The 25,986-nt window shown below is 37.1% G+C and overlaps 1 protein-coding gene across 3 annotated transcripts in view; it reads right to left on the bottom strand.

Moving 5' to 3' along the window:
- The window catches only part of FCHO2 (FCH and mu domain containing endocytic adaptor 2), a 142,468-nt gene that overhangs the window by 73,704 nt on the left and 42,778 nt on the right, over nucleotides 1-25,986 (bottom strand). For all 3 annotated transcript variants that reach the window (XM_072606317.1, XM_072606318.1, XM_072606316.1), the window contains exon 6: nucleotides 2,936-3,040. In XM_072606317.1, the coding sequence (XP_072462418.1) occupies nucleotides 2,936-3,040 (105 nt within the window). The remainder of the gene's footprint in view (nucleotides 1-2,935; nucleotides 3,041-25,986) is intronic.

The raw sequence follows: 25,986 nt of genomic DNA, 5'->3' as shown, positions 1-25,986 counted from the left end.
TTAGACAAGTCACTGAAGACAGTGGACAGATGTGACTACACATTTATAGTTCATAATCTTTACCAAGTCATGAAAAATTAGAGCAGTAACAGACAGAGATAGGAAAATGCTTCTTTCCAATTTTCAGAAAAGTAAAAAGAGGCAGAATCTGAGAACTACCACATGGCAAATTTGATGCTAATTCCCCAGCAAAATCCTGGGACAGATTATTAAACAGATCACTTGAAAAGACCTTTAAAAGAAAACAGCCTTCATCAAGATTAATCACTAAGAATTAGGCCACACAGAAGATATTTCCTTAGACTTAACTAGGCAGGCTGATAAAGAGAATGTCTCTGATATTTAAGCATAAATTTGGCCATTTATCACTCCTCTGCAGAGAAATCAAATCTTAGGTGGCTCTCTACTGTCTATACTGGTCAAAATTCAACCTCATCTGTCCTAAGCGAGTTCAAGCCTTCTACATTCTGATATCCACTTATCTTTTCAGTCTTATTTCACATCGTTCTTTTCCATTCACTCTAAGCTCTAACCAAAAACCTACTTTGTTTTCTGAATATGCACTATGCTTTCCATGCTGTCATGGCTCACAATGTTACTTAAAGCCATAATGTCCTCTCCTCCCATCTTCATCATAGGTATCTCAAATATTAAAATGGCATCTTCTACATGAATGCTTTCGATTGATGCCCCTAATCAGTAATAACTGTTCTCCCTGGAATTTGTCATTAGCAGTAACAGTCTATGTTACACATTGCACGTATACTTTATTCCCTACAAAAGTTTATGTTCCATGAAATCAGGAACCACATCTTATCTCAACTTTGTAACTCTCCAAACCAGGACAGCGCTGTTTTGCACACTACAGACACTTTATAAAGGTATGAATCTTAATCTGTCAACAAGGTATGTCAACAAGGTATGACAAAGTCTCTTATGAGATCTTTATTGACAATACAGAGAAATGATGGCTAAGTCACAGTAAGTTAAGCAGACTCCTAACTAACGGAACATTTGTGTGCCAACACTGCTAATTCATGGTCAGAAATTTAATCTATGAGGAGATTACTGCAGGTGTACTACAGTCTGCCTATCGTCTTCAATTCTTTTTTTATCAATGACCTAGATACAGACACAGACAGTAGAGGAAGCATTATCAAATCTGAAGATGACACAAATCTAGGAGGCATGACTAAAACTTTGGTGACAGAATTAAAATTCAAAATTACATCAATAGGCTGCAACAGCTGATTAAGATGAAATTTAACAAAGATAAATATCTTTAGTTTTTTTTAAATTAAATGCACAAATACAAACTTATTTAACAAAAATTCATATGAAAAAGATCTGTGCTAATTAGCTAGAGATGTAAGTTTTTTAATATGCTGATAAGAACTTCACTAATAATTACTTGGACATTAGCAATGTTTAAACTAGTTGAACTAGTCAAGTAGGCAAAAAGGTAGTCTAGTAGAGAATCACACAGAGCTATGATTATAATATAGTATATCCACCACTGACTATATGAAATTCATGAGGAAGTACTTGTTCATTTGCTTAAGGGACTAAACTAAGTTAATGTATGTATGTGTGCACATGTGAGTACGTATACATGCAAATAACACTTTTCACCTAGTCTGTTATCTATCATGTCAGACTCTAAGAGGACAAGCATTTCCCCTCAATCTACTTTGAAAATTTCCTATTCTTATACAAAAATGCCTTTCAAAAGTCTTCAGCTGTAAACACTCAATTTACTACAGACAGAGGTTCAGATATTTGCATTAAAAAAAATCTTTCAAACTTGCAACATATTTGGGCAACTGGTTATTTTCGGAGCTGTACCAAATATATCTTTAGAAAAGTAGATAAACTAATTTTCACTTTGTACTGCAAAAAAGTCCCAAAGTCTGCAAAACATGAAGAAGAAGAATAAGGGGGTTGTGATACTTTTACCTTCATGGTATTAAGGGAAAAGAGCTTGCCTCTGACTCAGAAATCCCGGGTTACAGTCACTGCTCAGACATATACTGGCTTAGTGATTGCACAAGTTACTTAATCTCTTTTTATCCCAGGAGGCAGCTGGGCAGTGCAGTAGATAGAGTGCTGAGCCAAGAGTCAGGAAGACCTAAACTCAAATGAGACATTTCTTTCTCTGGATGGCAGTGAGGACTAGCGTAGAAGTGACAACAATGGGCTCCTGTGCTTATCTGACTGTGAGCAGCAGCTGGTCAGCAGTGGCTGCTATGTGACCCTCAGCAAGTGATTTAATCTGTTTGCCTCAGTCTCCTCAACTGTAACATGAGGATAATAACAGCACCTCCATCTCAAGGTTGTTGTGAAGGTCAAATAAGACAGTATTTGTAAAGTGCTAGCACAGTGCCCCCACACAGTTAATAAACGCTCACTTCCAGGGACCTCTTTGAGACTGCAAAGTTACAAAGTAGTTGCCCATTTGTGTTGGCAGAGAGAGTTTCCTCTTTAGGAGTTCACGGCACCAACTAAATTTGTGCCTGCCAGACGTAGGCATTTAATAAATGTTTTTTTCCTTTCTTCCTTTCTCTCTCTTCCAAAATCTTTACTGTAAGTCAGAGAGCAGGTACTGTGATTGGCACCGTTAGAAGTTCCTTCGCTGAGAGCTCACTAAATCAATTAAATCAAAGGCTGAGAAACCCATGTTGAACAAAAGGGGATTTTTATACACAGAGATTTTTTTCTAGCAAGAACCGGTGTGACCTCACAATTACGAAAACACAATTTCAATTTCATATGCTGACAACTCAAATTTCTTTTCCTATCAGTTACATGTTCAGCAGAACTGGCCGTAAATTAGGTTCTCAATCAATTAAGAAAGTCCCTCTCTCTGTGTTTGAGGTAAAGAAGATCCCAGGGTTGCTCTGTAAGTGAAATGTGTCCTTAGTTCATAACCACCAACCTGTGCCGTTTCTGTCATTTTCTGTTCAAAATCAGACTTGGCCGTTGCATACTTTTCCACATACAGCTTGTAGGTATCTGTAGCTTTCTTAGATTTAATAGCTGCCTGTAGCAACCGCAACAAAAAACAAAAAAACACAAAATAACCATTTATTCTTCTTTTTGTATGTGTTCATGTAAAATAAAACAAATTCCAGGAGATTTCTGAAGAGATGATACAGTGTACTCATATATGGTAAATTTAAATACTGTAGCATTACTTTTTCAAAATTGCTTAAGACATCTATTTTCTTTTCCTTTTTGTGAACATCAATTATTCAAAAGTTAAAGCATTATCTTTGAATTACTGGAGCCTACTCATTCTTTCACCTTTAAAGGATGGAGAATACTTTGCAAGTTAAACATGGTATTATTTAATTTTTCTGAGTAAATAATGGCATCATGTTATGATAATAAAATAATGGTGGTCCATTGCAGATAATTTAAATCCTTTACTAGCATTTACGGAAATCACTAAAAAGTCTGAGACAACCCCCTCCCTTGAAAATTTACATTTAGAACATGAATTCAATACCTTCCCAACTGTTAAAGCATCGCTCCATTTCACATCCTTCAGAAAACCTCTTACTACAGTGACACTCAGTATTTGACAAACTAATTCCCTACTCATTCTCCCTCCATATTCCCAATGGAGTTATAGTAGGAAATCAGAGAAGGAAAGAAATTCCACAAACAGCAATAATTCCAAACAAAATAAACAACAAAATAGACAACAAAAATAAAAAATAAGAGAGCTATCCATTTTTCTTTTTGCCTTCTATATTCAGTAGGTTTTGAATTAATTTTTGCATTATGAGTCTTTATGAAATATTGCTTTGTTACTAAAGCAATATTTGATCATGAGGACCCCCTAATATTTAAGAATTATCTTGATTTCTGCCTAAATTCAAATAATCAATAAATTCCACTGTTTCATATTTCCATGGTGTTTCTTTTTTGCTATCTTTACCATAACTCTCCACCCTGATAAAAGATTGAGAAAACTGAAATCACCAGCAAGAAGTAACACTTTTGTCTTACCCACACCTCAAAAACCCTCTATGTCAATTCCATTCTCCTCCTTTGCTCCCCCGTGAAGAGATGGCCCTTATAAATGTGATCATAAAATATAAAACAGACAATTCTACAATTTTATTTACAAAATTTAAAAACTTTTCCATAAGCAAAATCAAGAGATAAAATTATAAGAGAATATCGAGGGGAATAAATATCTTCAGTGCAAATATCTCAAATAAAGGTTGGACATACAAAACATATTAGGAACTATTGAATAAATGAACAAATGAAGTATTTATTAAGCGATCCCTAAAGCACAAAGCACTGTGCTACGGGCACAAACAGAAAAGTCTAATATCCCCTGCCCTTAAGGAGCTCACATTCTACTACGGGGAGACAATAATTATGGAAGACTGTGGCTGTAAGTCAGATATAAAGGTCCTATGATCCTTAGAGTGCACCAGTGGGGAAGTTAATGTCTCTTTATTAATGTTATATCCACTGATAAAGTCTTGTCAGTTTCTGATGCAGAGCCATATGACAGTGCCAAAGGCTTTAGTTACAGGAACTTTCCTTCCTGAGTCTTCAGGAGTCATGGGTGCAGCACCTGCAGGAGCAGTCTCCAGGCAGCATCTCCACAGAGATGATGCATCTTCTGAGGATGGCGGCTAGGGAAGTGTCATTCCATAGGCACCTTCTTGGGTTTAGGGTCCTGAGCTATCTCCATCATGGTCTGAAAAGAGATGATGGTGGCCAAGGCAGTGGAAGTGGGGAGAAGGGCTGACTTTTCTGGCATGTACTGACTCCTGATTCTCTCCCCAGGTGCTTTTCCACTTCAGTTAAGCTGGTTTGAATGGCAAGTGTTTGATATAGCTGCCCCTTCTCTACAGTAGTTTCTTCTCCAGATGATGGCAGTGGGGACTGGTCTAAAAGCATGACCAAGTGGGCTAGTGGGTTCTGCTGCTCCCAGGGCTCCTGTATTTATCTGACTATGGTGACAGTTAGTTAGCAGTTATAACTGGTGATGACAAGGAAAGAGCCCTTCTCCACAATGATTTCTGCTCACAATGATGGCTGGAGTAGAAAGTTTTGGTGGTTTAGATTCCCAAGACTCTTGTCTTGGGCTCAGGATCCTAGGCTGTATCCATCAGGGTCTGAGGGAATATAGCAATGAAGGTGTTGATGATTTGACTTGCCTAGCCCATGCTGCCTCCTATCCCTCTCAGGGGACTTTGCTACTTCAGCCAGGCTGCCTTGCCTGCCTTGTGAGTTGATTGTAAAGTTGGTGGAAATGGCACCTTCTCCACAAAAGCCACCACCTGAGATGATGGCTATGAGAGATGATACAAACATATAAGAAGAACAATTTCTAATGTACGAATGAATGAATGAAAAAGCATTTATTACATGACTGAGGCACTATGCTGAGCAACGACACAGCAACAAAAATGAGACAATGCTTGCCCTCAAAAAATTTACATCTTAACAGGGGTATAATACACATGGGGAGTTGTATCCAGGGAAGGGTGAAGTTACAGGGATGGTATCCACAAGGCATTCATAGAACTTGTCCTTTCTAGAAGCAAAGATAAGAAGTGATTTTATTACTACTCCCAGCACAAGAAGGAGAGGGAGAGAGGAATACAAGTTATAGTATGACATGAAGCTGATGAGGACAAGTGTCTGGGGTTAGATACATGTAGTAAGCTCCCACTAAGTAGCATGGTCTCTAGAGGTTCAACTGGAAAGATGTAGTGGCATGAGTGGTAGGCCCGAGAATCATGATTGGAAAGAGGTGAGGTGGTAAGGTACAACTATATATAGTAAGCTCTTACCAATCAGCAGAAAAGGGCATTAAAATATATGGCAGGCAGTTTTCAAAAGAAGAAAGATAAACTACAAATCACCATTAGAAAGAATACTCAAAATAATTAATAGAAATGCAAATATAAATTCTCAGTTTTACTTCATACCCTTCATGTGGCAAAGATAACAAAAAAACCTGTAAACACTAGAGGGTGCTACATTGTTGACAGAAACTGAATTGATCCAACTTCCAGCAGTTGGCTGCATGAAGGCAGCAGGCAGACTGTCCAGCTTCCATATACCTACTCTGGCAAAAACCTGAAACTCCTACCAGATTAAAAATGATTTCTCTCACTTCAGCCAGAATCTGGCAACCGGAGAGAGGGCTCACAGCAAACTCAATACAGGTACAGGCAAACAAGCTCACAGCTTCCCAGAGTGAGCAGAGACAAGTGTGGTCTGTGGTTCTGTGACTGGGGCTAGCAAAAGTAATGCTTCTCAAAGAACAAGGAGATCATTGTACACAGTGACAACCACAGTGTGTGAGGACTGTTTCTGGTAGATTTACCCCTTCACAGCAATGCAAGGACCTAAAACATTCCCAAAGGACTCCTGAGGCAAAACGCCTTCCACATGCAGAGAAAGAACTATGGAAGTGGAACACAGAATGAAGCAGAATATTTTCTCTTATGTTTTGTTTTGTTTGGGTTTTTCTCATAATTTCCCCCATGCATTTTAATTCGTCCATGCAACATAACTAATGTGAAAATGTGTTTGATAAGAATGTATGTGTAAAACCCATATAAGATTGTATGCCGTCTCGGGGAGGAGGGGGGAGGGAGGGCACAGTGCCTCAGTCATATAATAATTTCGTAAGACTTACGAAAGTGCTTATAGAAAACTGAAAACAAATAAATTAATAGTAATTTTTAAAAAGAAAAAAAAAGTAATGCTCCTCTAAGAAAACCCCACAGTGATCAGAAAAGCTGAGGGTGAAGTTCTTGGAAGCCTTGAGAGGCAGCAGTGACCAGCCCAGTACAGCACTGAGCAGACCATGACAGGGGCTCCAAGAGCTTTTGTTTGGAGATCCAGCACCCCTGAAAATCAAAATTCAGGGAAGTCTGACCCAGGAAGGCAACATTCAGCAGAGAAAACCAGGGGACCCAGGAAGAGACAAAGCAGGGCTAAGGGAGTTGGGGATCAAGTCTGGCAAGCATCAATTTGGGAGTAAACTGAAAACACTGACCAGAATGAAAAAATTAATGTAGATCTAAAAGCCCACCCCCCTCAAAGGAAAGAATAACAACTATAAGCGGAAATCCAAGGGAAAAAACGGATTTTTCCATAAGGACTATATATGACTACCTAGAAGAAATAAAACAAGAGTTAAAAAAAAATTTAGAGGAAAGAACTGGATAGAGAATAGCTTAGAACAGAAATTGTTAAACCTTACCCAAATAAGAGATAGCCTGAAAACTAGACTAAACCAAACATAAATGACTGACTCACTGAGACAGAAGTATTAAGAAAAAAATTTTTTTCAAATAGCAGAAAATATAAGATATCTGCTATCAAAACAACCAACTTGGAAAAATATATTAAAGAAAGTTATGAGCCAATGAAAACATTTTTTTAAAAGCCTGGATATCATATTTCAAGAAATCGCACACAGACACATCCAGACTAAGAATCCACCAATCACATCTTGGTTCAGGAGGGAATGGAGGAATATCAGGAAAGTCATAGTCAAAATCCACAACTCCTATGTCAAAGAAAAAAATGCTACAAGCATCTAGAAAGAAGCAGTTCAAGTACCAAGGAAGAGGAATCAGGACCATACAAACCTTACCACTTCTACTATAAATGAGGGGAGGGAGATATTGTAACTCAATATTCCAGAAGGAAGGGGTTTACAACCAAGAATAACTTACCTAGCAAAGCTGTGTGTAATTCTACTGGGAGGAAAACAGATTTTTAATGGAGGAGAGCATTTTTCAGCACTGCTGGTGAAAAGACCAGAGCTTAGTAGGAATACTAAAAAACAAACAAGAAGCAAAAGACACCTAGAATTATCTGAACAATTAGAAGAGGTTGTATGTTGGAGTAATCTCAATAGTCTAACATGGGAGAAGAAATGAGTGTAACTTCAGAAGTCTAGCATCTTTAAAACATATTAAGGGAGTTAAATAAGAAAAACAGAGGATGTTTAGGGGGGGGGAATCAAAAGAAGGACAATAAAAGGATTATCCTATTCCTCTCTAGGAAGAAGAGGGGAGAACTTGCTATCTCTCATAATTGGGGTAAGATGAAGAATATACAAAAATTGAATGATGGGGGGAATCTGAGCAATCAATAAACCCTGTTCTTTTCTGATCCAGACAAAGAAGTGAACGCATATAAATTTTGTATATACAGAAATATATCAAACACAACATGGAAACAAGCTGAGATAGAGTAAGGAGTTGGATTAAGAGGGAAGATAATAACAGAAAAAAATATCAAAAGCAAAACAAAACTTCCTTCTCCTGAAGGGCAAGGCAGGAAAAAACAATAGAATCTAAGAAGATACTCTCATCAACTGTGTGAATGATAAATAAATCATGGTATATTAAATATAATGGAATATTACTGTGTGATAAGAAATTACTAAGGAAGTGATTTCAAAGAATCCTGGGGAGTATAAACTGACACAGAATAAAATGAGAACTGGGAGAACCACTTATACAAGGACAACAATACTGTAAAAGAAACACAACTTTTAACGACTTAAGACTGCATACTTTAAAAAAAGCAATAAAAAAATAAGAGGTTAACAGTTTCATATAAAAACCTCTTGGGCTGCTTTGTTTATGGAAATGGTCATTTTTTTGGAGTTTCTAAGTTCAGAATAAAAGCTTTTAAAAACAAACATCATAACCATACTTAAATAAATAAATACAATGAAGTGATGGCATTTAATTTCAACCAGGTCCTTGCTGCTTCATGGAACTCCTTCAATACTTCCTTAATTTATTCTACTTCATTATTGGAAACCACTGTTCCAAATGCTCTTTTCTATCTTCAAGTCTCCAATGGGGGGGGAAGAAAGATTCCCTCAGTAATCCTCTATATCATGAATATATTGGAAACTATTTTTTTTTTATTACGAAGTGCCTGGCAGGGAAAGCATCGAATAAAACCAAAAAGAATGAAAGAGATTATATTTTTAAAAAAAGATGTTACTGAAGTAGGACTTCTCTCCAAGTAAGCTTTTCAGACCACAGCCAGATCAAATTGTCAGAGCTACGATCAGAATTAACAAAAGACAAAAGAAATTACAATAATTAAGAAAATACATGCATACAATTGAAACAAATCAACCTCAAAATATTAGAACTGAAAATCAAAAATAGGAAATGGACAACAGAAATGACATCAACAAATTCTATAACAATTTTATCAGAAGTTGAATCAATATGAATTAATTACCACAATAAGAGAACCAAAGGTTCAGAAAGGCATTCTAGTCAACAAACATCTGACTTATTAGTCAAATGGAGAAACAGAACTGCAATCACTGGCTTAGAATACAACTGGTTCATAAAATTTTACAAAGAAAGTTGATAATGTGCAATATTGTTTCACAAGATGGAGAAAAATAATGGAGGTTAAAATCAGTTTTTAAAAAGTCTAGAAAGATACCAACTAATCAAAGGCAATAATCTAATAACCAAGGGCATTCAAGAATAAAAATGAAAAGACTACAAACAGAGGAAAAATGGAAAAGCCCTGCAAACAACATTTTGATAAATTGTTTTCTCTACCGAAGAAAGTAAGACTACAATACTAGTGCCCTGCCGTCACAGTCCCAGATGTTCTTAGAAGGCGCACTAAAAAGAATAATGGTAGGGAAAATACTGAGACTGGACAAAGTACACACAGAAGAGATCTACATACCAGAGGCAATGCAACTGCGAAGGGACTAAACAGCCGACATGCCAGGTAGCTAAAGCAAGGAATGATATTCAAAGGAGGGGGGAAATTTCAGACCTTATTAATACCAAAAAACAAAAGGCAACTGAGAACATCATTTACTGTTAACCTGAACACAAGTCAAGGGCATCTACAATGAAGTTATCAGCAGGGAACAAGCATGTTCTTACTAGTGACATGGAACAATGGACCACATCTTCACCATCTGACAGCTGTGAGGAACAGAAGGTCCCATGTGCTTACTACCTGCTGATAACAAGTACCACCTTACAGACTCTTTTATAAGAGGTGTGTACCATTCATATATCAAAGTCTTTTAAGATTCCTTGAAAGATAGAAGATCAGAGAGCAGAAGCAGCCATGTTAGCCTGGGGTTTATCAGGTCAGGCCAAAAGGAGAAAGGGCTGTTTGTAAAAGGTGTTTGCTACAAGTGAGCCACGGAACAGAATTATGATGATGAAATATTTACACTTTAGCTGGGGGTTTGGAGAGGAGAAATGATGTGAGTCCCCTTAGAATCCGAAGGCCATCTGGAAACACAGGGAATGAGTTACAAGGGAGCCTGGCCCAGGAGTAATTGTATGGTTCTGATGATCTTTACAAAGTAAAAAAATTGAGGGCAAAAAGATACACAAGGGAAGAAAAGGTGAGAGGGCCAGAGGAACTTGTTTTTCAGTCACAACTGACTCTTCATGACCCATTTGAGGTTTTTTCAGCAAAAATACTGAAGTGTTTACCATTTCCTTCTCCAGATCATTTTATAGATGAGGAAACTGAGACAAACAGGGTTAAGTGACTTGCCCAGCGTCACATAGCTAGCATCTATGGCCAGGTTTGAACTCAAGAGACATGTCTTCCTAACTCCAGTCCCTACATTCTACCCACCATGCCACCTAGCTGCCCTAAAGGGAACTTACTGTCTCAAATAATCAGGCTGGGCACAGAGACATTCATACAAACAAGAAAGAGGTATCAGATATAGCACTGATTTCATCTGACGTGGTTAAAGAAAGGCAGAACACTACATGCTACATAAACACACATAGTGTTTCATATAGAATAACTTTTAACTCAACAGGGAAACGAAGGAACAGGCAGAGTTGAAATCAGAGAATAAAAGGACAGATCTAGGGAGAGTTTAGTTATGTGCTGGGCAAATTCTAACTAAGCTTGGAGTAGGAATTTGGAAGGGAAGCTTAAAAGAAAAAAAAGAAAAAGTAAGAAGCTACAATTGAAGGGTGGGCAAGAGAAACAAAGCTGGAGCAGAAGCAAAATGTACGAAGCGCAGAGTTCTAGCGCTAAGTATTTCTCTCACAGGTGAAAAACAAAGAAGGAAAAGTCGAAGAGAATAAGAGAAAGGGGAAAAACACAATTAACCATCCCAACTCTGCGGGTGAACTCACCCACCAAACAGAAGAATGAATTAGAAAGTATAATGCAACAATATGGTATTTACGAAAACAGAAACAAAATAAAACAAAGTCTAAACTCATTTGAAACATAAAAGACTCACCTAGAGTTAAAATGAGGGACAGAACAAAATCTCTTATTCTTCAATGGACCTCAAAACAATAGGCAAGAACAAAAATTCATTTGAGTAAGAGAAATAAATGGGAGAACTCAATTAAGTTAAAAGGTGCCACAGACAATAAATTAGTATATTTACTTGAAAGATATCCACTGAATGGCACAAATGGAAAAGATAAAAAAGTTACAGAGAGAAAAAGACAATAAAACCATAATGATGGAGAACTTCAGAGCTAGACAAATCAAACCAAAACAAACAAACAAAAAAAAAAACAGACAAGAAGTAAGGACATGACCAGAATTTTAGAGAAGTTAGACATGATAAATCTTGGGGATTACTGGATGAGAACGGACAGTTATACGTACAGTTCTCAACTGCTTACAGCACCTTAGTAAACCACAGCACAAAAACTTTCACAGATACACTGAAGTGGAAATTTTAAACATTGTTTTACTGACTACGATGCAATAAAAATTATGTTGAATAAATGGTAATCAAAGAAAGAATTTTAAATTATCTGAACAATTTAATCTTAAATAAGCTGAAGAACACATCACAGAAACAGAGAATTTCATTAAAAATAGTGACAACTATGAGACAACATGGTACGATTCTGAGTTGTAGTCACAACAGTCCAAAATTTTAAGATCTAAAATAAACCCATATAAATCATCAGCACTGCTGCTATTACGAACAAAACCCATCAGGAAGAGATAAAAAGAGAAATTCCATTTTAAGTAACTATATAACTATATAGTTATAAACACATAACTATGTTTAAGTAACAGCATATAATGCTTGGGAATCTAACTGCTAAGATACGTACAGAAATTTTACAAACATTGTTCACACACAAAAAAGATAGATCTAAATAACTAGGAAAATAACAATTGCATATGAATAGGTCAAGCCAATATAATAAAAATAATAATATGTCTAAGTTAATTTATTTAGTACCAATGGACTACTTTATATAGGCAGAAAAAAAAAGTAGTGAAATTCATCTACAGAAACAATTTCATCAGAAATCAGAAATACTGTAAAAAGTGTAAAGGGGACCTAGCAATAAAAGCAAAAAAAAAATAGGCTGGAGAAGCAAGCAAATAACAGAAAAAAGGAGGGGATAGAATGGTGGGAAATACAGTTAGTACCGGTAACTATGAAAAAAATTATGAAGCAACTTTCTCTGCTAAAGGCCTTCTTTCTCAAACACATAGACAACTGAGTCAAATTTATAAAAATAAGAGCCGTTTTCCAGTGGATAAATGATCAAAAGATATAAGCAGTTTTCAGATGAAGTAATCAAAGCTATCTATAGTCATATGAAAAAATAACTAATGATTGGAGAAATGCAAATTAAAACAATCCTGAGGTACTACCTCATACCTATCACATTGTCAAATAGGACAGAAAAGGAATGACAAATGTTGGAGGAGATGTGAGAAAAATGAGACATTAATGCACTGCTAGATTTGTAAACTGATTCAACCATTCTACAGAGCAATTCTGAACTATGCTCAAAGGGTTATGAAACATGTATACCCTTTGCAATATTACTTTTAGTTCTCTATCCCAAAAGAGATAAAAAACAAAAAGGAAAAGCACCTATATGTACAAAAACATTTATAGCAGTTCTTTTCTGGTGGAAAAGTAATTAGAAACTGAGAGGATGCCCATCAATTGAGGAATGGCTGAATAAATTGTGGTATGTGGTTATTATGGAATAACGCTATTGTACTATGAGAAATGATGAACCAGATGCTCTCAGAAAAAGCTGCAAAGACTTGCATGGGCTGATGTAAAGTGAAATGACAGAGAAGTAATGAACTTTTATAAATATACAGAACCAGGGGGCGGAGCCAAGATGGCGTAGTAGAAAGACGCACATACACATAGCTCCGAACCCACAACCCATAGAACAACTACAAAGAAGTAACTCACGGCGAATTCTGCACCCAGAGGCCACAGAACATTGGAGCGAGGGAGATTTCTGTTCCGGAGAGACCTGCAAACCTCTCGTAAAAGGTCCTTCGTGCTGCGGACTGGGCGCCGGGACTGGGAGCTGAGTACAGCCCTGCCGTGGCCGCGGCACCGAGAGGAACAGATCCGAGCGGGCTTCAGGGACGGGATCTCCAGCGGCCGCACAAGTACCTCCACCCACAGGTGACGGGGGTCTGTGAGAGAGTCCCTTTGGCGGGTCGAGGGGGGAGTGGGGTGCCCCCATGGCTCGGGCCCCCTCGGGAGACAGAAGCTGAGGGGCAGCGGCAGACCAGGGCTCTCCAAGCAGGCAGGAGCCTGGATCCATTGTTGAAGGTCTGTGCATAAACTCCCTGAGGGAACTGAGCCTGAGAGGCAGCCCTGCCCTCAACTGAGCATCTGAATTTAACCTCACACTGAATAGCAGCCCTGCCCCCGCCCAAAGCCCTGAGGCTGGAAGCAGCATTTGAATCTCAGACCCCAAACACTGGCTGGGAGGATCAGGAGGTGAGGTGGGTGTGAGGAAAATATTCAGAGGTCAAGTCACTGGCTGGGAAAATGCCCAGAAAAGGGAAAAGAAATAAGACTATAGAAGGTTACTTTCTTGGTGAACAGGCATTTCCTCCCTTCCTTTCTGATGAGGAAGAACAATGCTTACCATCAGGCAAAGACACAGAAATCAAGGCTTCTGTGTCCCAGCCCACTCAATGGGCACAGGCCATGGAAGAGCTCAAAAAGAATTTTGAAAATCAAGTTAGAGAGGTGGAGGAAAAGCTGGGAAGAGAAATGAGAGACATGAAGTCAAAGCATGAACAGCAAATCAGCTCCCTGCTAAAGGAGACCCAAAAAAATGTTGACGAAAATAACACCTTGAAAACTAGCCTAACTCAATTGGCAAAAGAGGTTCAAAAAGCCAATGAGGAGAAGAATGCTTTCAAAAGCAGAATTAGCCAAATGGAAAAGGAGATTCAAAAGCTCACTGAAGAAAATAGTTCTATCAAAATTAGAATGGAACAGATGGAGGCTAATGACTTTATGAGAAACCAAGAAATCACAAAACAAAACCAAAAGAATGAAAAAATGGAAGATAATGTGAAATATCTCATTGGAAAAACAACTGACCTGGAAAATAGAGCCAGGAGAGACAATTTAAAAATTATGGGCCTACCTGAAAGCCATGATCAGAAAAAGAGCCTAGACATCATCTTTCATGAAATTATCAATGAAAACTGCCCTGAGATTCTAGAACCAGAGGGCAAAATAAATATTCAAGGAATCCACAGAACACCGCATGAAAGAGATCCAAAAAGAGAAACTCCTAGGAACATTGTGGCCAAATTCCAGAACTCCCAGGTGAAAGAGAAAATATTGCAAGCAGCTAGAAAGAAACAATTCAAGTATTGTGGAAATACAATCAGGATAACACAAGATCTAGCAGCTTCTACATTAAGGGATCGAAGGGCATGGAATAGGATATTCCAGAAGTCAAAGGAACTAGGACTAAAACCAAGAATCACCTACCCAGCAAAACTGAGTATAATACTTCAGGGGAAAAATTGGTCTTTCAATGAAATAGAGGACTTTCAAGCATTCTTGATGAAAAGACCAGAGCTGAAAAGAAAATTTGACTTCCAAACACAAGAATGAAGAGAACCATGAAAAGGTGAACAGCAAAGAGAAGTCATAAGGGACTTACTAAAGTTGAACTGTTTACATTCCTACATGGAAAGACAATATTTGTAACTCTTGAAACATTTCAGTATCTGGGTACTGGGTGGGATTACACACACACACATGCACACACGCACACACACATAGAGACAGAGTGCACAGAGTGAATTGAAGAGGATGGGATCATATCTTAAAAAAAAAAATGAAATCAAGAAGTGAGAGAGAAAGATATTGGGAGGAGAAAGGGAGAATTGAATGGGGCAAATTATCTCTCATAAAAGAGGCAAGCAAAAGACTCATTAGTGGAGGGATAAAGAGGGGAGGTGAGAGAAAAACATGAAGTCTACTCTCATCACATTCCACTAAAGGAAAGAATAAAATGCCTACTCATTTTGGTATGAAAACCTATCTTACAATACAGGAAAGTGGAGGATAAGGGGATAAGCAGAGTGGGGGGGGATGATAGAAGGGAGGGCATGGGGAGGAGAGTGCAATTTGAGGTCAACACTCATGGGGAGGGATAGGATCAAAAGAGAATAGAAGTAATGGGGGACAGGATAGGATGGAGGGAAATATAGTTAGTCCTATACAACACAACTATTATGGAAGTCATTTGCAAAACTACACAGATTTGGCCTATATTGAATTGCTTGCCTTCCAAAGGGAAGGGGTGGAGAGGGAGGGAGCTAAAGAAGTTGGAACTCAAAGTGTTAGGATCAACTGTAATGTTCTTACCACTAGGAAATAAGAAATACAGGTAAAGGGATATAGAAAGCTATCTGGCCCTACAGGACAAAAGAGAAGACAGAGACAAGGGCAGAGAGGGATGATAGAAGAGAGAGCAGATTGGTCATAGGGGCAATTAGAATGCTTGGCGTTTGGAGGGGGAGGGGAGAAAAGGGGAAAAATTTGTAACCCAAAATTTTGTGAAAATGAATGTTAAAAGCTAAATAAAAAAAAAAAATAAAAAATAAAAATAAAATAAAATAAAATAAAAAAATAAATAAATAAATAAATAAATAAATATACAGAACCAGACAGGCATATTTGGACATAGCAACTATACAGGAATTTGTTTTTGTTTTGCTTGATTGTATGTATTTGCTATAAGGACTTGTATTCCATTTTTTTTTTTCAAGACTAGAAGTTCCCCTGAAGAAAAGTAGGATGGAGAGAAAATATACTTGTTATTTTCTAAAACTAGAATCTGATTTTTAAAAAGTCAATTGGCACTCCAGACCAGTGTTACCATTGGATGCCATGTCTCTTTGCTTGGCAAGGAGAACAAATGTTTGCTGGCTAGGGCTCCACTGGTCTCTTCATTACAGCAACTGCTTTTTATCAGTTAAATGTCTGTAGGAAGAAATGGCAAAAATCAAAGTATATTTCTTTACCTACTTCCAGTACTCTTTTTTTTTTTGAATTAAATAGCTTGTTTGCCACAGGTCAGACTAATGTTATTTTAAATGAATGCACAACGTTTATCCTTTCTTAAAAGTCATTAATCACAGAATCACAGATTTAGCCATTCATGAACCTTCATTTACAAATGAGAAAAAAAAGGCCTAAAGCTGGTTAAACAGCACACCCAAGTTTACAGAGGCAGTCAGGATCCAAACACAGGCTGTGTGACTCCCAAATCACCTTTGCTCTAACTAGTCAATGGTCCGAATGCACCAGCAGACTCCCACATTAGTAACCAGACTTTCCCTGTCTCTTGCCTTCCAACTCCATTCTTAAGGAAAATATTTGCTATCACGTAAAAAGTAACTAATAAAATTTATTTAAATATGGTGACCTTTTCTCAAAAAAAAAAAATAAGACAATTTGTACTATATGTGAGGTTTCTGAATAGTCTACAGAGTCTTTGGCCTCTTACATTTCTTAATACAGAACTACATTTTCTGACAGAAACTCATTTACCATCTTCTCCTATGTCAACTAGCTTCATAATGAAGTCAATGAATATACAAACTGAGGACACATACATGTTGATAATCCCAGAGTACACATTTTGTTTAGGAAGATATTGTCCAATTTTTTATAGAATTTCTCCACTCTTCTGCAAGAGATGCTGGTAGTTAACCTGAAATTATCTTCAAGGGACTTTTTAGTTTTTACCCATGATCATCAACTGTCTCATTAGCTGATTTTTCTTACTGTCTTTGGGCACATGATGAGACTAAATCCGTCCTTCCTTCATTTGTTCCACAGTGGACCTTTGAACCATCTTTCCATCTAGCTCCAATGTTCTTAAGCTATGCCCTTTTGGTTTTAGTTATACCAAGATATGATTCTCTTGTTTTAAACTCTCACTAACAGCAGAGTTGATCAGAACAAAAATATTAATAGTTTTTTGGTTTGTTTTATTTCAGATTGGATTTCCCTATCTTAGGCAGGAAGTCTCCAATGGGCCCCTTCCCACTACTGACCCGGCAAGTTCACCCCTCTGTGGGCAGGTTGGTGACTCTTTGCCGGGGAGGTGGTTCACCATATTGGTTCTGGTTATAGCACAGACACCTGACTGCCTGCAATTCAGAATGCCCAAGCTCAAGCAAACCCAAAACCTTAGCCTCTTCCCCTTCAAAACTCCAATTATAGCAGAGATTACAGGTATGTGTCATCATGCCTAGTTACAATGTTTACAGATGGTCTAAAAACTGTGATTAACACTTCTGTCCCCTTTTCTACCACTGTCATTGTAAAAGCAGAAAGAAGGCTCACATGGGACTGAAGGCATGATGAAGAGCCTCCCTATACTTAACTAGATTGGTCCTCAGAGAACAAATTCAGTTCATCCCGAGACCTGCTTGTTAAAATTTGCCAGTTTGCACTCCAGTGACAAAACCTTTAATAACCCAGGAACAATTCCATAGAATGATGAAGGACTGGACTGGAAATTTTTTAGAAGTTGCCAAATGACAGATGAGTCAAATCTCTCCATTCATAAAAAGTACTTCCTTTGTATTCCAAATCTGAATAAAAGCTTCTTAGTTAAAACTAAGAATTAATATCATTCCTGAATATCGATTAATACATTTTAAATAAAATTGTCTCCAAAAGTTTACATTCATCCAAAAAATCATTCATCATTACCCAAGGTGAATTTATATTAGGGATGCAAGGTTGACATTAACATAATCCTATTTAAAACATCCAAACCCAACTTATTATTCTCACTACATACAGAAAAAGCCTTTTATAAAGTATAACTCATTCATGCTAAAAAAAAAAATGCAAAATATAGGTAGAGAGACTTTAATATCACAAAAGGTATATAAAAATCAAAAGCAAGCATCATGTGCAACAGGGATACACTAGAACCTTCCCAATAAATACAAGGATGTCTATTCTCCCCACTTATTTGATAACACTCAAGAAATGATACCAATTGCAATAAGACAAAATAAAGGAGTAAATACAGGCAAAGATATGATGGCCTACTTAGAAAATCCTAGGGACTCAGCAAAGGTACTCACTGAGAAAGCCCTCAGAAAAATCAACATCATTTCTGAGTAATAATAACAAAACCCAAGAGGCAATAATAGAAAGGGAACTTCCTTCCAAACAACCATAGAATGCATAAAGCATCTGGGGATCAACTCACCAAAGCAAACAAAATACCTGCATAGATTTAATTACGAGGCATTCTCTAAATAGATAAAGAGCATTAAACAGCTAGAGAAATATTCATTGCTCACCACTGCACCATGCCAATATAATAAAAATGACAATATTACCGAAGTTTTCATGCTATACCAATCAAACTATCAAAGGCATACTTTACAGGACCGGATAAAATAAGAAAAAAAATCATGTGGAAAAAATAAAAGATCCAGACTATCAAAGAAAATAATGAAAATAAGCAGGGATGATGGGGGAATAGCACAATCAGATCTTATCAATACCATCTGGTATTGGTTTGTAAAACAGAGAAGCAGATCAACGGAACAGTCTAAACAATGGAGAATCTATAAGAACAGAACTAAATGACCCTGTATCCGATAAAATGGAAACCATACATAACTTAGGAAAGAACTCCCTATTTGACTAAAGACTACTAAGCAATATGGCAGAAACTGGGCTTATCCCATATTCCACAACATATTCTATGCAGATTGTTACTGTTGTATTTCAGTTATGTCCAATTCTTCACGACCCCATTTGGGGTTTGGAAAAGATACTGGAATGTTTTATCATTTCCTTCTCCAGCTCATTTTCCAAATGAGGAAACTGAGGCAAACAGGGTTAAGTGACTTGCCCAGGATTACACAGCCAGTAAGGATCTGAAGCCAGATTTGAATTCGAGAAGAAGAGTCTTCCTGACTCCCAGCTCAGCATTCTATCTACTGCAAGACTAGATGCCCCTTTTATATGGACCTGTGACATTAATATTAAAGATTATATTAAAAAATTAGGAAAAGTTGATCATATACCTTCCATAGTTATGGGCAGGAAATGTATTCTTAACCAAACAAGGGAGAGAGAAGACAGATAACTTTGATCACATGAAAATGAAAAGCTTCTGCACAAACAAAATTAATGCAGCTAGGTTAAGATGGGAAGTGGTAAAATGGAAAAAGTGATAAAGTTCTGGTATCTAAGACATATCTATCTAACTATAGCTAAATCTATATGTACAGATATAGATATAACAAAAAGTCATTGTCTGATAATTAAGTCAAAGGATATGAATATTTTTTTTCTCCTAAGAAGGTCCATATGAAAGAATGCTCCAAATCACTAATAAGAAATGAAAATCAAAACAACATCATGGTTTCACTTCACACCCAGAAAACTGATAAAGATAATAAAAAAAACAAACAAAAACCAAAACCACGTTGGCAGGGATGTGGAAGATAAGCACACTAGTGCAGTATTAGTGGAGCTGTGAATTAGGATAACCAATCTGGAATTGTAATACATTTTGACTCAGAGATTCCATTACTAGATTCATATCCCAAAGAGACCAATGATAAGAAAAAAGTTCCCATAAACATCAAAACACTTATAGCAGCACTTTTTATATTAAAAAATTGAAAGCAAAGTAGGTATCCATCAATTAGTGATAGCTAAACAAACTGTTGTAGTGTGTGAACGTAATGAAATGTAAGTGGAAAGAAGAAAAAAATTCAAAACTAAATGTTGCAAAATAATAAAGAATAATCACAGCTCAAAAGAAGAAATGAGAAGACTCCTCTATTCTAAGCCCATGTAGAGACATACGAGAAGTATTTCACACTGCACATATTTTCAGACCTTTTTATGAAGCATGGATCAATTATAATGAATTTTTCCTCTATTTTTCTTTTGTCTTTAAGAAAATACTATTTGTTACACAGGATGGTCATCTGGGAGAGGGGAGGGATACTGAGGAAAACTAACATGTAAAAAAAAAAAAGAGAAACATAAATTTGTATTTTAATAAAAACACTAAAAGAATTCACAGTGGCCACAACAATTTAAGTGGAAAGAAACACACAAATCAACAGTCAATACTGTAAAATTACGAAGAACAAGCAGGGCTAGAGAAAAGATACAAAAGCAGACATCCTCCACCCTGTCCTTTTGCAAAGGGTGGGAGGCCAAATGTCGTCTACTGCACATACTTTCAGACAGTTCTGATATATTGATTGTGTTGATTTTTTTCCTCTTCTTGTTATTTTTTTTTTAGTTCTCTAAAAAAATAATATATGTTACATGAGAGTTCTCTGGGAAGGGGAAGAATATTGAGCGAAATAGTGACGTAAAAAAAGATAGCAATAAAAACTTATTTTTAAAAAAGCAAATATAGATTTTCCACAGGGAACAAGAGCAGAATACACCAAATGAGCAACTTCCAAAAAATCTATAGCTATTTCATATTAAAAACGTAATATTTATATTTTTTAAAACTCATAATATTAATTTCTTTCAACTTAAATTCTCATCAGTAACCAGTTATTAACTGGGCATCTATGTTGATGGCACTACACAGGGATGTAAAGAAGAAAGACAGCACAAACCAACAGCTTCCTTTGGTTAATAGAAAGCTATTCCGTTCGTACAGAAGGCCTGCGGAAACAGAACATTTGCATAAGTGATTCAGAAACCTGCACTCCGCTGCTTACTGAGTTGTGGTTACAGTTCCTATTAATAGCACTTCTAAATGAAGTGTACAACATCAAACAAGTGAATGGTTGGGTAAACCTTCCTTTAAACATCTTTTTCCAACTGAAATTTGGGGGAGTTTGTGGTTTACCACAAAACCATAGCACATAAATAGCAAATAAAAGCAGCCCTCAACCAATCATTAGTGCTTACTTTCAAATATATGTGATTTCAAATACACCACAGCTTTGCTTTAAAGAAAACAAAAGCAGCCCATTACCACACCTTGCACCAAAGAGTTCCCAGGACAAATGTTTTACCACTGAAATCTCAATAAATATTTTTAATTAGAAACATCATTTTAAATAGGTTTGAATAGTGTTCAAAATGACCACATCAATATTAATACGATAAACAACAGTCACAATAAGAGACTGAACGCTGTGTAATTACAATGACACAAGGAGGCACCTCCCTCCCTCTGCAGAGGTTTAGAGCAGTGGACAGAATGTTACATATGGATGATGCGCTGATGAGTTTTGATTTTGTATGACTCTGGGGTAAAGAAGGATATCTGAAAATAACAGTGATGTAAAAACAAAAGCTATCAAGCTTTTAAAAAGAGAACAATAAGTAAATGTGTAGATTAAAATATATCTCAAACTGTAAGCTGATACCCAAAAAGCATTATAAAAGACATCAGGTCTGACTGGAAAAGGAAACGGATTGATCAGGAAGAGTTAAGATACTAGATGGAAAGCCTGAGTGCTACACTAGCACCAATAAAAATACTGCAAGCAGCAGAGGGAAACCTCCAAACACTGGGTAGATCCTCTACAGGAAAACCATACGAAAAGATATGGACGAACAATAATGGTGAAGAATACTTCCTGACCCTTGGCAAAGAAATGATGGATCAGAAATACAGGAGACACCTTTTAAATCTCAGATCACGTAATGATTTATTTTGCTTGATTATACTTCTGTGCTATGGAAGGTTTCTATTTAGAGAAGGGGACAGTGGGGGACAGAACTGGTAGGTAGAGATACTGATGCAAAAACGATCATAGCATTAATAAAACATTTTTAAAAATACACTGAGAAGTTAGTTCAAAAGAGAACATAAAAAGGACAGTTTAAGAACAGTTATACTATTATGTTAGATTTAATAGGGATTTTTAGGAGCCACAGAAGGTTAGGGCTGCGCACTATTCCCCCACACCAATGGTCAGAGAAACAAAATCCAACATTCTCTTCTTTTTTTCCACACCTCTCCTCCCCCTTCTCAACCCAGAAAAACAGTCTACTCAGGCCTAACACCCTGGCCTTTATTTTGTGAAACATGCTTCGTGGGATGGAGACAGAACTGATTCCATGATTCTTAAGTTGATAACATGAACAGATAAACAGTCCATGACACACTCCAGCAAAAATCTGAAGGGGATCCCAGATGAAAGAACAATAAAGAATTCCCCACCAGTTCTTCTCAAAAACAAAAACAAAAAATATCAGAAAAGCCTTTATTTACTCCAGAAAAAAAGGCGGCAAGAAGCCAGCAGTGCCAAGGGGAAAGCCTGCACCAGGAAGCCAGCCCAAATCTCAGTAAAGGGATTAAAGCCTACACTGGGGCTCCACTGGGGAAAAGGTGAGTAAACATTTAAAAAAATAGAACACAAAGAAGAAATACTATGGATTAAAGGAAGCTCACAAATTTAGACAAAAAGTGAATGCACAACAAATAGTAGTAGAGCCACAGAGGGGGAAAAAAAGCTTAGCCAAAAGGCCCATAAGAATAACTCAAAGAAATGAAACAGGATACAAGAAAGCAAAACTGAAAATTACAACTCTGGAGTAAAAGATTGGAGAATAAATAATTTAGAACAGAAGGTAGAAATTGTTACTCAAGAAATGAGTAAAGAAAAATCAGACCTCAATGACTCTATGAGACAATAGGAAATATTCTAAGTCAAATGACTGGGGGGAAAAGAAGAAAGGTAAAGGTGCATTTAGGGAAACAAAGACAGTTTAAAAATCATCAGAGACCCTGAGAATCATCCCTAAACCAGGAGGAAAGGAAGGAATAAGCCTTTATATAGCATCTACTATCTGCCAGGCACTGTGCTAAGGACAAACATCTCATTGAATCTTCACAACCTTCCAGTGAGGCAGGTACTGTTATTAAGCACATTTTACAATTCAGGAAACTGAGGCAGACAGAGGTAAAGTGATATGCCCAAGGTCACACAGATAGGGCATTTCTGAGGCTGAATTTAAACTTAGATCTTCCTGACTTCAGGCCCAGCTCTATCCACTGCACAATTTAATTGCCTCATAAACACATTAGATTACCAGAGAAGGAATTACTATTCACATTTATAGATAAGTGAATTCTTGACCAAAGGTTAAAGAGGATCATGAGAACATCACAATAGATCATTTTAATTATATAAAACTGAAAAAATTCTGCACAAAACAGAATTAAAAGGAAAGCTATTAAACCAAAGAGGGGGATATCATTGCAGCAAATTTCTCTGATAAAGAGCTGATACCTACAATTAAAGAACTGATTCAAATACAGAACAGAGTCATTCCCCAATAAGTACCAGGTCAAAGGATAAAAACAGGTAATTCCAAAAAGAAAAAATGCTAGCAGTTACTAACCATGCAAAAAAAACCCTGTGGAGCTCTACCTTCTACCAACTGGCAAACGTGACCAAAAAAAAAAAAAGAAAAAAGAAAACAGGCACTTTAAAACATTGTTGGCAGGGCTGTGAATTGATTCAACCTCTTGGAAAGTAATTGGGAACTTTATCCAAAATGTCACTAAACTTGACATATCTTTGACCCATCGCTAATCCTACTAGACTTAAACCTCAAAGAGATAAAAGAGGAAAAGTACTCATAGGCACAAAAATATTTAAATCAGCACTTTGGGGAGGTAGAGTAGCAGAAAGAAGTATATTGACCTAATCCTAACCAGGAAATCAATGAAAACTAATCAGAGTAGCACATCTTTCCAGCACAGAATGGCACAGGAAGGCAAACAAAGATCCATGGAAACCAGGGATGCCAGATAAAGGGCAGTTCAGTGCAGGTACAGGTTATATATCAGGGCAAAAAGAGGTTCCAAATCCAGCAGAGAAGAGAGCCTGATCTTGGGCAGGGTCCAGAGACTGCTGCCAACTGGCTGTTATTTACTCTCAATTCTGGGTCACAAATACAGGACAGAATGAGGAGGGGATCTGTTTAGAGGAGGGTGGGAGGTCAAGTCCTGGTAAGGAATGGTCATGGGCTCTGGGTTATATGCTGAGCATGGAACAAGTTCAGAAGCAGCTGAGTGACTCAGAGCCCAGGAGCAGAGTAAGGTCTCACTTCCAGTCTACCCCAGTTTGAAGCAAAGATAGGCATTACTAGGGCAGGACCAAAGGCAAGTCAATTCTGTCCCTCTGAAACAGCAAAGCTTTCCAGCTGACTGAAAGTGGCTGAATTCATCAGCACCCACCACTGCGGAGATAGAAACCCAGGCCATAAACTTGCAAAGCTTAGACTGGGTTGTGGTAGTGATAATAAGACTTTAGCCTAGATCAGACAACCTTGGAAGCCCTGAAGGTTTTCAGATCTCCAGTCTGTACTGCCTGAGAGGCCTCTGAATAACCTAATACTCAGTATCAGCCTGCATATTCCTTCCAAAAGTGAGCAGAACCTAGCCCTAACACAAAGTCTGAAGTCAAGAAGCAGGCTGGAAGAATGAACAAACGTAAAAGAACCCATCGTAAAAAAATTGTTACAGGGCAGGGAAACTAAAGGCACAAACCTAGATATGAACAGGCAGTTATCAGAAGAAGAAATCAAAGCTATCAATAATCACATTAAAAACTCTCTAAATCACTACTGATTAGAGAAATGCAAATTAAAACAACTCTGAAATATCACTCACACTTATAAGATTGGCTAACATGACAGAAAAGAAAAAAGACAAATGCTAGAGGGGATGTGGAAAAATTAGGACACAAATACACACTGTTGGCAGAGTTGTGAACTGATCCAACCATTCTAGAGAATAATTTGGAACTACACCCAAAGGGCTATAAATTGTGCATACCCTTTAATCCAGCAATACCACTACTAGGTCGAAATTCCCAAAAGATCAAAGGAAAAGGACCTATTTGTACAAAAATATTTTTAGCAGTTCTTTTTTTGGGGCGGCAAAGAGTTGAAAATTGAGGGGATGTTCATCAGAGAATGGTTGAACAAGTGGTGCTATATGACTGTGATGGAATACTACCACACCTGGGAAATGACAAGCAGAATTGTTTGAGAAAACCCTGGGAAGACTTGTGTGAACTGACGCAAAGTGATGTGAGCAGAATCAGGAGAACATTGCACACAGAAAGAGCAACATTACAAGGATGATCAAACAGAAAGACTTAGTTACTCTATCAAGACAATGATCTGAGAAAATTCCAAAAGACTCATGATGGAAAATGCTATCCACTTCCAGAGACAGAACTGATGAATTGTGGATGTAGACTGAAACCTATTTTTTAACTTTATTTTTGTTTTTATTTTGTTTTCTTTTACAATATGACTAATATGGAAATATGTTTTGCATGACCTCACTTGAATAGCTAAATTCAAATTGCTTGCATTCTCAAGGAGGGGAGAGGAGCAGGAGGGAGAGAGAGAATGAATTTGGAATTGAAATTTTTTTTAAATTGCTAAAAAAAGTTTTTTTACATGTAATTAGAAAATATTTAACAAAATAAATGAAAATAACTTTTTAAAAAGGCACAAACCCAGAAGAAATTAACCTGAAACCTCTACAAGAAAAATCTCAAAGAAAAATTCAAGCTTAGGCACAAATTCAACTCTAGAATTCCCAGTAGAAATGAAGCAAAAGATTAAAATATATAATATATATTTAATTTATTATAATAATAAACATATTATTA

The sequence above is a fragment of the Notamacropus eugenii genome, chromosome 4 (genome assembly GCF_028372415.1).
Source record: "Notamacropus eugenii isolate mMacEug1 chromosome 4, mMacEug1.pri_v2, whole genome shotgun sequence".
Lineage (NCBI taxonomy): Eukaryota > Metazoa > Chordata > Mammalia > Diprotodontia > Macropodidae > Notamacropus > Notamacropus eugenii.
Note: the sequence above shows the minus strand (reverse complement) of the source record. Positions and strands in the feature narration are given on the sequence as shown.